This window comes from Chelonia mydas, chromosome 7 (genome assembly GCF_015237465.2).
Source record: "Chelonia mydas isolate rCheMyd1 chromosome 7, rCheMyd1.pri.v2, whole genome shotgun sequence".
In the NCBI taxonomy this organism is placed as follows: domain Eukaryota; kingdom Metazoa; phylum Chordata; order Testudines; family Cheloniidae; genus Chelonia; species Chelonia mydas.
The window spans coordinates 98,199,845-98,212,469 of NC_057853.1; the positions used below are offsets into that span (position 1 = coordinate 98,199,845).

The 12,625-nt window shown below is 40.3% G+C and overlaps 1 protein-coding gene across 2 annotated transcripts in view; it reads right to left on the reverse strand.

Moving 5' to 3' along the window:
* GLRX3 (glutaredoxin 3) overlaps nt 1-12,165 on the reverse strand; it is a 35,319-nt gene extending 23,154 nt beyond the window's left edge. The window contains exons 1-2 of one of the 2 annotated variants that reach the window (XM_027819551.3): nt 11,902-12,165; nt 2,491-2,599 (exon numbers count right to left, since the gene is read on the reverse strand). In XM_027819551.3, the coding sequence (XP_027675352.2) occupies nt 2,491-2,599; nt 11,902-11,966 (174 nt within the window). In that variant the 5' untranslated portion in view covers nt 11,967-12,165. The remainder of the gene's footprint in view (nt 1-2,490; nt 2,600-11,901) is intronic. The other variant, XM_037904418.2, reaches the window with a different exon arrangement.
* Between the last annotated feature and the right edge of the window lie 460 nt (nt 12,166-12,625).

The window sequence follows — 12,625 nt, forward strand, 5'->3', positions numbered from 1 at the left end:
AGCCCATTGAAATCAATGGAAGTCTTCAGTGGACTTTGGATCAGGCCCCATAAATTTCTCTTGCTCTCAAGTTATTTCTTTTCAGGTTTGATCCTTCACCAAAACAAGCAGTCATTTTGCACTCGGTGATGTGAGCATCGTCATCAAGCAGCCATTCAAAATTTCCCGAAATCTTTAGAAGTATGTTTGAGAGAAGGAAAATATGTGAAGGGAATGGAACTACAGCTTTACTTTATGAACCACAGCCTAAAGAATAAGCCATGACTGGCAATCTGCCAGGCTATCACACAGAGATTTTTGAGAATGGTTTTTAAATAAGCTCCTTTAGGTTCTACCTGCAGCTTTTGATTGAATCATAAGATTGTTTGATGCACACAACAGATCTTTACAGTATCTCCCTCACCTTATTTATCCTGTATTTGGCCAAGCAGCACCAGACTATGACCTTTAATTTTGAGTCTTCTATCCCTACTCAAACCACATAGTCAAATCTCTACAAGAATTAACTGAGAAACAAAATCTGTCAATATATTTCTATTTTCTGATCTCCTGCAAATGGCTGAATTATTGTTACATGGTACTGAACTTTTATTCCTTTTTCTTTTTGTGGCTCATTTCCTAGCCACCTTGATGCTTTTGTTGCACTTTAATGAAGTTCACTTACACATAACTTCTTTTATAAAATTGAATGTTATTGGTCCATCCACCAAATTTCAGACTACTTTAAGATACAGAGAACACCAGTCATATTTTAAACCTCTTGGCTTGGTTAAAATTAAGATTTATTCTGTGGTCATCTTAAAAGGTCTGGGGCACCTGGCATTGGCCACTGTCGGTAGACAGGATACTGGGCTGGATGGACTTTTGGTCAGACCTACTATGGCCATTCTTATGTTATCTTTAAAAAATTAATATAAACTTGTGTTTAAATACTGCAGCTATAATTTTTAAATCACATTTTAAAAGATTGCTCAAGATGTTAATCAAGTTTTGATTGTTATAAACAATGGATTTTAAAACTGATGATGTGACTTACAAGGCACAATTAGGAACCCACAATCCTGATTAGGTACTTAAAATTAACTTGGTAGGTTAGCTAAATTGTTATTGAATGATCTGAAGTTCTAGCTTGGCTATCCCAGAACATGTGACAAAGTTCTATGCTTTTAATTATGAACCCAAAATATTAAATTAGTACCAGTCAAAATTCAAACTACTGAGTCAATAGACTTATTCAAATCTGTGTATTGCTTATTTTCTTTAACAGCCTCATCTTACATATTGTAGTCGGTATGTATTTACAAGACAGTTGTTGTAATTTTATTTTGCAATGTATTGTCCAATGAACCTCGCCATTAAAATAAATATTCATTAAAGGTACACAGTCAAGTGACAGCTGAGACTTCAAAAAAATTTGGCCTACCATAAACTACAGCAGCACTAGAAAAGCAACAAAAACAATGTATAATATTTTGAAAATTGATGTTTTAGATACTCTAATTAAAATAGCTTTGTAAATTAATACGATTAAAAACAGATCTATCTTTCTGCTTTACAAAAGGAAATGCCAAACTGTGAGATGAGTCATTAAAAACACACAAAACATAAAGGCTGTAAGAAATCAAATTAAAACACACACACACACGCAGCTGGTTGTTCCATTACTCCCTGCCCTCATAATCACAAAAATGTCTCATTAACAAGAGAAAGTTGTTTTAAAATGAATGACATGCAGATCTAGTGCATTAAATTTTTTTTTCCACAGTGATTCTATTCCTGGGATATGCAGATGAACTCTCAAAAATATTGCGTCTCATTTACTTACTGCTGTTCAACATGCCATACTTAGAATGACAACATCACACAGACTTAAATTTATCTTTCTGCAAAGCCTATGAAGATTATCGTTCACCCTTAGTAATGGCTGGAAAAGCAACTAGAGTATCTAAATGAATCCAGAGGAAAATCTACTTGCCTAACCAGCAGCATCACTGAAACAAACCAAAGTTCTAGCAAATCTTAAAATAGCAGTTTTGCTACCTTAATCTCAGATCCCTGGGATTAAAGAGATCAGGCTATTACACAACTAATTACGGTACTTGCTTGGTGAGTCATTCCAAGTCACATCAAGTACGCATACAAACTTAAAAACCTATTTACTAGATGAAGTAACATATTCTATTAAAGTGCCAATATACTGCATTTTTAAATGCAAGAAGATGCAACTAACTTGTTATTTAAATCAGCAATACACCATGAACTTCACCCACAGTTCAATTTATGCGATTTCGGACACTGACTCGTACTGAAGTTGAACTCATTAGGATTCAAATCAGCACGAAAGCTTCGGTTTCCACCCCACAGAAGTCATCGGAGAAAAAAAATCCGTTTTTGAAGTTCATTTTATGTAGAAATGGTCCCTTAGTGTTTGACTTTAGTTTGCATTACTATCTTTAAAATGGCCTTTACTATCTGGACATGAAGACTTACCTTAACAAATGTAACTTGCGAGTGCTCCTTAGCTAACTCAGCCATGACATCGTTCATTTGAATGCACTGAGGAGCCCATGGTGCCCAAAAATGGACAACTACAAGAGACCTATGACAAAACAAAAATACAGATATATGTTAATAGAAATAGATAATTTTTTTAAATAATGGAATTTTGATGAAGAATAACTGACTACAAAAAGCATGGTTAGTTATAATGGAACAATGCAATATTATATGAATTAATATACATTGAAGAATATAAAGAATATAGAAAGAGTAGTACTACTTTGGATACAGAAAAAAAAGGAAAATAACTGATATAAAATTAACTCTTATAGTAAATAACTAAGTTATGCACTCTAAGGTTATCACAACTCACAAGAAAAAAAAAAACACTAAGAGCACAGAAAACATAGGGATGAAAAAAAATAGCATTAAAAAGGAAAAAGTTACAAAGCCTTGCCCAATTTTTAATGTTTTTAGAAGAATGGTGGTTAGAGATGTTTGCTGAAAAACAAATATCACTGGTCAGATATGCAACATAAAAAGAAGAAAGAATAAAATCACAACAGAGTTACAAGGAGCTTGACATTTTGCTACCTAACCTGATTCTAGCAGAATGCAGCATCACATACAAAGAATGGGCAACATTTGAAGCAGGCAGAAAGACCTCAATTACTCACTAGGGGGGTCACACACTTTGTTGCCTCTGTTGGCTGAGCTTATTGCACTCACCAGGGGCTCCTTCCATCCCTTCATTACCCCCTACAAGCTCTGTGTGCCACCCGCCGATCCCCCTCTATTTCAGGGACTCGTTGCAACCCTCCTCCCCCAGCTCTTCCCATGCCAGGGGCTCTCTGCCCTTGCATTCGCCCATATCTCAGCATTCCTCCCCACCATTCTTATTCTCCTTTGCTCTCTCTTTTAGGATGTCAACAATCTAAAACTGTATTACAAGAATAAGCTTGTCTACAGATGGACTCTTATTCCAGAACAAGCATGTCTATACATAGAGTTTAAAGTTATCATGTTACATCCAAAAAGAGAAAATACCATCAAGTGGATTGTCAAGCCTCGCAAGCTCCGCCAAAAAGGCACTGAAGGCACTAACGATTACACTGACAAAACATTTGGGTTTAACAAATAATCTGGAAAACACACAACACACTTCATTGCTTCTATAAACCAAGTTCATTCTCCTCCACAAACTCCCTGAGCACCACCTTCCCACTCGCCACAATTTCAGAGATTCCTTGCAATGCCCCCACACATCCCTTCATTCCAGGGGCTCTATGTGAAAGCCCTTCCTTCCCCATAAAGTCCCCTACATTTCCCCCATGCAAAGGGTCCTGTGTGCTCTCCAGGCCCTCCTCTCACCATAGCAGGCTCCCACACTTTCTGCACATGCCAGGGGCTTTGCGTGTACCCCCATTCCACCCTGCCAAGGAATCTCTGTGGCTCCCCTTTCCCTCTCCCCCATACCAGGGCTCCTTTCTCCCCCCACGCCAAAGGCTCTGTGTGCACACCTATTGTTACACCCCAATGGTCCTCTCTCCCTGTTCTCTGCTCTTCTTCTTTCTGCCCCCCAGCCTCTCGTATTCTGCAAAGAAAACTTCCACTCTCCACTCACACATTTTTAACCCTCCCCAAAATGCTTTACAATGTTTGCAACAGTGTTAGCCACATTCAATGCTAATCTGCCTTCCCTAAAAACTTCCTAAAGGGGGGTGGGGGGGCACTGGGGTGTAACACTATTCCTCCCACAGCAGGGGCCCCCAATTGGCCTTCCTCACCAGAAATTCTGTGTGCTCCCATACCAGAGTCCCCCATTCCCCGTTTCACCCATTATAAGGATTCTGTATCCCCCCAGACAAGGGGCTCTATGTACTCCCTTCCCCATGCCAGGGTCCCCAGTTCTCCACCCACATATGCCAAGGGCTCTACGTGACCTCACTTCCCTCATTAATATTTCTCTTCTTTCTGTCTGGGAGGCCAGATCTACTCTAGGAGCCCTTTATCAGTATACGTATCATAAATATAAAGGGAAGGGTAAACCCCTTTGAAATCCCTCCTGGCCAGGGGAAAGCTCCTCTCACCTGTAAAGGGTTAAGAAGCTAAAGGTAACCTCGCTGACACTTGACCAAAATGACCAATGAGGAGACAAGATACTTTCAAAAGCTGGGAGGAGGGAGAGAAACAAAGGGTCTCAGTCTGTCTATATTCTGTCTTTGCCAGGGATAGACCAGGAATGGAGTCTTAGAACTTTTAGTAAGTAATCTAGCTAGGTACGTGTTAGATTATGATTTCTTTAAATGGCTGAGAAAAGAATTGTGCTGAATAGAATAACTATTTCTGTCTATGTATCTTTTTTGTAACTTAAGGTTTTGCCTAGAGGGGTTCTCTATGTTTTGAATCTAATTACCCTGTAAGGTATCTACCATCCTGATTTTACAGGGGGGATTTCTTTATTTCTATTTACTTCTATTTCTATTAAAAGTCTTCTTGTAAGAAAACTGAATGCTTTTTTCATTGTTCTCAGATCGAAGGGTTTGGGTCTGTGGTCACCTATGCAAATTGGTGAGGCTTTTTAGCCAACATTTCCCAGGAAAGGGGGGGTGCAAGTGTTGGGAGGATTGTTCATTGTTCTTAAGATCCAACGGTCTGGGTCTGTAGTCACCTAGGCAAATTGGTGAGGCTTTTTACCAAACCTTGTCCAGAAAGTGGGGTGCAAGGTTTTGGGAAGTATTTTGAGGGGAAAGACGTGTCCAAACAGCTCTTCCCCAGTAACCAGTATTTGTTTGGTGGTGGTAGCGGCCAATCCAAGGACAAAGGGTGGAATATTTTGTACCTTGGGGAAGTTTTGACCTAAGCTGGTAAAGATAAGCTTAGGAGGTTTTTCATGCAGGTCCCCACATCTGTACCCTACAGTTCAGAGTGGGGGAGGAACCTTGACAATACGTATACCACTTCAGCAAAGAATTCCTAGCGCAAATGCATCTTTTATTGGCTACACTGTGCTTTTCCCAGTATAGATTATTCCTGCCGCCCTTCAATTCTCCCCGGGGTGAAATAACCCAAGGTACAAGAATTAAGTTTAGAGGGGACAACAAATAAGAAGGAAGATGAGGGGTATACAAAATAGCGAATGATACAAAAATGAAATCCCCCCCCCACACACACACAAAGCTACCCTTTGGACTCAAAGCCACCAGACATCGGACCCAAGAACTTGTAGGTTTTAAAAAAGTGGGCATGTACATGGATAATGAGAACATTCAGAGTTATGTCAGCCAGGAAGTTTAACAAAAAGAGCATATAAACCTCATGTTTCAGGGCATAAACTAACTTCTAACTAATGAGAACTAGGAAGAAACTTTCTCTGTGGGCCAGTTATTCCTTAGTTGTCCACAACAAGATTTCTTACACCTTCCCCAAAAATATCCAGTACAGACCACAGTCAGAGATCTGCTCCAGTATGGTTATTCTATGCTTTACTGTTAACTTTCTTAAACTATTTTCAGCAGAATAAGTGAATAGTTAAGGAGGATTAATATAGCTGGACAGGACAACTAATCAGGAATATTAGTTCCAAATTCTTTAGCGAAGGCTGTGTAATACTACCCAAGATAAAGGACTTCTCCCTTAATATGGATTTCTGAGAAAGACTATTGATATCGAAGCTGAAAAACATTAAGATGTCTGTGATATATCCGAAATGCCAATGAGTTCTTAATAATACTCTGAATGTATAAAAATCACAAGACATACCAAACATTATGCCACTGAAAGCTGTACAACAATTTATAATTTTATTTTATAATAGACAAAATACTAACTCATTAAGGAATTTTAATGATTACTATGTCGGCAGAATACATCTTATTGTTTTACATTTATATTAATACCCAATATAAAACATCATATGTGCAAATCCATACATTATGCTCAAAACTGTTCAATACTCCAACCCTAAACTGACAGTTATTATTTATATTACCATAGCGCCTATGAGCTCTAGTCATAGACCAGAACCTCAATGAGCTAGAAAAAAAAAGACACAATGTTGTGGAATGACCCATGAGCCCACACAGGTCCCGACTGGAGTCAATGCAGCTCATGCAATTTCAGCACAAGATCAGGGCCCAAATAACGAGTATAAGTACTAAGGCTTAAAGCCAAGGAAAGGTAATTTTCCTTTCCAACATCTGCTACTCAGGTGTATACAAACACTAAGAAGAGGAGAAAACCATAATCACTACTTCCATGACTTTACAGCAAAAGCAGAAGCATTACCAAAAAAAGATTAAAAATAGGAGTAACTTGACTTCAAGTTTCTGTGCTACCACTATATTAGTTATGGAGCAGCATACAGCACAAAGTGTTCTGATCCATTAAATTATTAGAATTTGTTTTCTAGAAATTCAATTTACAATGCAGTTGTTCCAGTCTGTATTTGCAACAACAATCCTATGCTTGTTTGGACACCATAAGAAATCACTGAAACACATGTGGTGGATCTTGATCTGCTAAATTGTAAGGGAAAAATGAAGTCGTTCAATTCAGTGTGTAAAAAAATAAATAAAAATCGAAGAAAAAAAGATGTATAGAGCAATATAGCTAGATACTAAACAATGTATTAAGCCCAAAATACTATTTAATAATTTGATACACTTTCTTTCCCACTATTGAAGCACAGCAGAGAATTCATTCTTTCCTGAGCTGCCAAGCAGAATTTCCCACATGTCTAATTTAAATTACTCAGTATGGTAGGGGTACATCTTATCAGATAAGTGTCACTTTGTGAGCAGTACAGGAGTAAGAACCACATGGCTGAGTAATTCTAGCCCCTTTGAATGGAACAGTAATTATTTGACAAGATTATCCTCAACCATATTATTAATATTGCAATATTGTTTTAATTTAATGTGGACTTAATGAAAATATTGTGAAAACAGAATGCTTACTCCCCTCATATTTTATTTTTCTGTGAATTATTTTTGTTTTAAACAAAGTTGCAATTAATCTGCCTTTCAGTGACTAAACTTTTTAGAAAAGCATAAGAGAATGGCAAGATAGAGTAACCCAAATCATTGGGGAAATCTAGTGGGTCAACTTCCCGAAAGTGCACCAGTGACTTCAGATACAAAGTGCACACTGGATTCAAGGCAGTACATATTTTGACTCTACTGTCATCCAGAGATAACCAGGAAACTTTTTTTTTTTTAATTTTAAATAACGTGTGTCCTTCATAACTTCCTTTCCCTTGCTACGGGAAAAAAAAAAAAGCCTGCAATGAGGGATGCTTTATGGGGATGACCTACAATATTGTTTTAATATTGGTCTTGGTTTTGTTATTTAGTCTATTTTATATCACAGCTGTTAGTTTAATTGATTCCAGATAAAAATATAGATATATACACCATGTATTGTCTACAAAATTTTTCAGGTATTCACTTAAGGCCAAATACTGCAACTACAGCTTCCTCTTAAGTAAGGGAGGGGATGGGAGGGAGTTATGCTTGAGAAAGAACTGCAGAACATAAAACATATGGATTTTGTTCCCTTTATTCCAGAACTAGTACAGAAAGTGATGACACAACTTTCTCCAAATAGGCAGTTCTAAAGGTGATGGTTCCATCTTCCATTATGATGCTATTTACATTTGTGTTTACTATTGTACTGTGCTACAATATACAATCTTTAAATTATAAAAATTCAAAGTCACTTTCTAACACAGCACAATTTTTTTTCCAGCACACAGTGTCACCATTTTAAAATATCATTTAGTCAAAACTGGAATTAAGATGGAGATTTATATGACTTCTTAATTCCTGTTATATCATCATACTAATCCACCACCATTTTTGCCACTCTGAAAACAAAGATTTAATTAAAACTTTTCCAAAAACATATTCTGAAGTTTGTGATTATTCCATAATCTAACTTGTCAGTAAATATAAATATGCATACTCAAATAACCATTTAATCAGTTTCATTAGAATGTTTATCTTTTAAACCTTTTGTGAAATCAACATTTTCCAAAATGTGTTGTTTTGTTCAATCAGTAACTGTTCAAAAAGCAACTGAATTAGTAGTACAAGGCTATGTCTACACTAGAGACCTTACAGTGGCACAGGTGTACTGATGCAGCTGTGCAGTCACTCTATTACAGTGGTTCTCAAACTTTTGAACTGGTGACCCCTTTCATGCAGCAAGCCTGAGTGCGACCCCCCCTTATAAATATAAAAAAGTGTTTTTAATTTAATACTACTATAAATGCTGGAAGTGAAGTGGGATTTGGAGTGGAGGTTGACACCTCGCAACCCCCTGAGAGGTCACGACGCCCAGTTTGAGAACCTCTGCTCTATAAGAACTGTACAGGTATTTGTTCTATAAAAAAAATATTTTTTTTAGGTTAGGGAAACATTTCTATTAATCCTTAAATTTTCTCAGAATTCTGCTGTAAATTTCTCTAGCAAATTGTCTGTTCATTTAGGCTATAAGCTCCACAGAGAGGGGATCATTGGCTAAACACAAAGGAGATGTATGCTCAGTGCTGCTACGCTTAATGCCTAAGGGGGAGAAAGGGAGGGAGTGGCGATGGTACCCCCATTACATCCAGTACCCCACTGCCTAGAGCACAGACCAAAACGTAGGAAACAAGTTTAATTTCCCACACTGCCTGATCTGGAGCAAGGATTTCAAGTTGGGTTTCCCATGTGAGTGCACTAACTACTGAGCTGTTGGATAGAAGGTGGACACTGCTTCCTCCCTGGCTGTCTTGTATGAAAATCAAGCATGCTCTGAGCACACCTCCCAGATTGAGCTCCACAGGTGGGGGAACACCCAGTTTTGAATCATACCAAGGCTTTGGCGAAAGCTAGATGGCATCAAGATTTAGACAGCTTTTCACATTTTCACTAGCAAAAATTTAGATGCCTAGGGAATTTAGGCATCTACAGAGCTAGGCAACAGCTGAGCAAGGGTCTAAAGATCTAAATTATGGACTCTGGTGCCTAACGTGGTAGTTCGGCACATAAGTCCTTTTGTGGATCTAGTCCCATGTTTTCTTCTATTTTGTACAGTTCCAGACACACTGCTATGCATCAATCCTACAAGCTTATTCACATGGGCTGACTTTTTTTCCACAAAGAGACAGAGGTCTGCTCATAAAAGTTATCTTCCAGGTTTGTGCTCTCGAAAAAAATCTGTTAATATAAACATAAATATGCTGCCAGAATTGAGTTGAAAGCGTTCATTTAAAATTCAAGTTTTCACATAGCATGGAAATGGAGAAAAATCCTATTTGGGGCTGTGAGACACCAACACAGTTGTACCATTCCTGCTCACTGTGTGAATGTATACATCCCCATTTTAAGATTAATTTTAAAGATCCATTAACATAACATAGAACAACATTTCTCATGTGTTCAATCTAAAAATCTCATACAACTGTACAAAAATTAGAACAGCACTAGAAAAATCAAATTTGCTCCAAAGTTTAGATTCTTTAAAAAAAACTTTTACAGAAACAAAAAAAAAAAAGCAAACTTGAAATCAGTTGTTTTTAAACACATGAACATCCCCTTGCAATGTCAGCAGTCCAAACATTTAGAGCCCTGCACGGATACAAAAACTGTAGCAACATCCAATCCGCGATCAGCAAAAATGATCCGCAGATGTGGATGTCTGAGGATATCTGCCGATTTGCAGGGCTCTATGAACATTGCAGTGAAGTGAAACTGACTTCACTGATTTTCCTTGTCCAATCTAAGAAAGTTACAAAAAAAAACCCTTCAAAAATAAAAGTGTAAACTGGATTTCTAAATTATTTCAATTTAGTAATCAAAAGGTATTATTAATGTAAGGAAATAAGGTTAAAATATGACTGGACTTGACACTGTCCTTTAAATAGAATGCAAGCATTATGACCCTTTTATAGATGTGCAAACTAAGGGATTATCTACACTTAAAACACTGAAGCAGCACAACTACACCACTGCGGTACTTCAGTGAAGATGCTACCTATGCTGATGGGAGGGACTCTCCTGGTGGCATAAATAATCTAGCTCTCTGAGAGCTGTCTTCACAGAGGGTTAGGTAAATTTATCTGCTTCGCTCAGGGGTGTGGATTTTTCATATCCCTGAGCGACACATTTATACCAACCTAATTTCCTAGAGTGGGCCAAGCCTTAGGATAAGTCTACACTTAGTGCAGCTGCATCACTGTAGCGCTTCAGTGTAGATACTACCTACGCCAACAAGAGAGGTTCTCACATCAGCACAGATAATCCACCTCTCTGATAAGCATTAGCTAAGGCTATGTCTACACTAGCACTTTTGTCAATATAATTTCTGTCGCTCACGAGTATGAAAAAGTCACCCCTATGAGCAACATAAATTACACCAAGAAGCAGCACCACTTTGCACAGCACTATGACAGTGGGAGACGCTTTCCTGTCAGCACAGAGCTGCTGCACAGGAGATCTTACAACAGCACAGCTGCATGCGTACAGCTGTGCCGCTGTAAGGTCTAATGTAGACATGGCCTAGATCAACAGAAGAATTTTTCTGTCCATCTAGTGCTGTCTACAGCAGGGATTAGGACAGCAGAGCTACATCTTCAGGGTTTTTTTTCTCTCCTGTTGGTAATAGCTCACCTTAACTGATCACTCTCAGTGTGTATGGTAACACCCATTGTTTCATGTTCTCCATGTATATAAAATGGTCCTATTGTATTTTCCACTGAATGCATCCGATGAAGTGGGCTATAGCCCACGAAAGTTTATGCCCAAATAAATTTGTTAGTCTCTCAGGTGCCACAAGTACTCCTGTTCTTTTTGCGGATACAGACTAACACGGCTGCTACTCTGAAATCTTCAGGGGTGTTGATTTTTTTCAAACCCCGGAGAGATGTAGTTATACCAATGTAAATTACTAGTGTAGTGTAAAAAGCAGAGTGGGATTAAGTGTTTTGCCCTAATTCACAAGCAGAGCCAGGAAGGGCAAACCAGGTATCCCAATGCCCAGGCCAATGCATTAGGCTGGGGTGGATGTCCCACAGGGGCAGGGCAAGGAAATGGGGGTAAGCGGGAGAGGAGGTTAGTAACCGAAGGAGGCAGGGCAGGAGGCGGACGGAATTAACGACGCCCCCAGGGGAGAAGGCGGCAGCAGCGGGTGGTTAGTGGACCCCCGCCGGGGGGGAGGGTTAGTGACCCCCGCGGGACCGGGCAGGCCTCACCCACAGAAAGAACGCGCCTCCCCCAGGGAACAACACCCGCCCCCTCCTTCCCCACAGCCTGGCTCCAACTCCCCGATGACAAAGCCGCTGCCTCCCCAACGCGGGCCGGGCCGGGCCCCTGGGGCCTGACGCTACCGCTCGCCGGAGCCGGCGCCAGCCGCACGTACTTGCCCTTCTGCTGCAGCAGCTCCCGGAAGTGCCCGGCAGAGCCCACCTCGGCCAGCGCAGCCATGGCTAGGACTAGTCTGTGGCCGGCGCCGCGGCCAGGAGGGGCACGTGCAACCCGGTCGGCGGAGCGATCCGCCCTGCCTCAGAGCGAACCTCCTCTGCCTCCGCGCATGCTCGACGAGGAGGACCCCCGCATGCGCAAGCGCACTTCCTCCGCCCGTTCCCATGGAGAGGAAGGCCGGGAACCCGGGAGGGGGCGGGGCGATCGGCAGCCGGGCCGGGGTGGGGAAGCAGCCGGGGAGAGGGCGGTGCGGGTGCGGGTGCGGGTGCGGGCTGGGGGCGGTGGGAGGGGCAGGTCAGCAGCTGTTGAATTTTACAAAACGAAAGCGGAGGGCGCACAGGGTTTGCCTCAGAGCTGGCCGGGGAGCTGGAGTATTGTGTCCGGTTCTGGGCGCCGCGTTTCAGGAAGGAGGTGGACAAATTGGGGGAAGTCTGGAGGAGAGCAACTCAACTGATTGAAGGACTAGAAAACATGATCTGTGAGGGAAGATTTAAAAATAGGGTTTATTTAGTTTGGAGAAGACAGAAGGGACACGATACCAGTTTTCAAATACCTAAAAGGTTCTTATAAAGAGGAGGATGAAAAATGATTCTCCTTAACATCAGAGGATAGAACAAGAAGCAATGGGCTTAAATTTCAATAAGGAAGGTTTAGGTTGGACA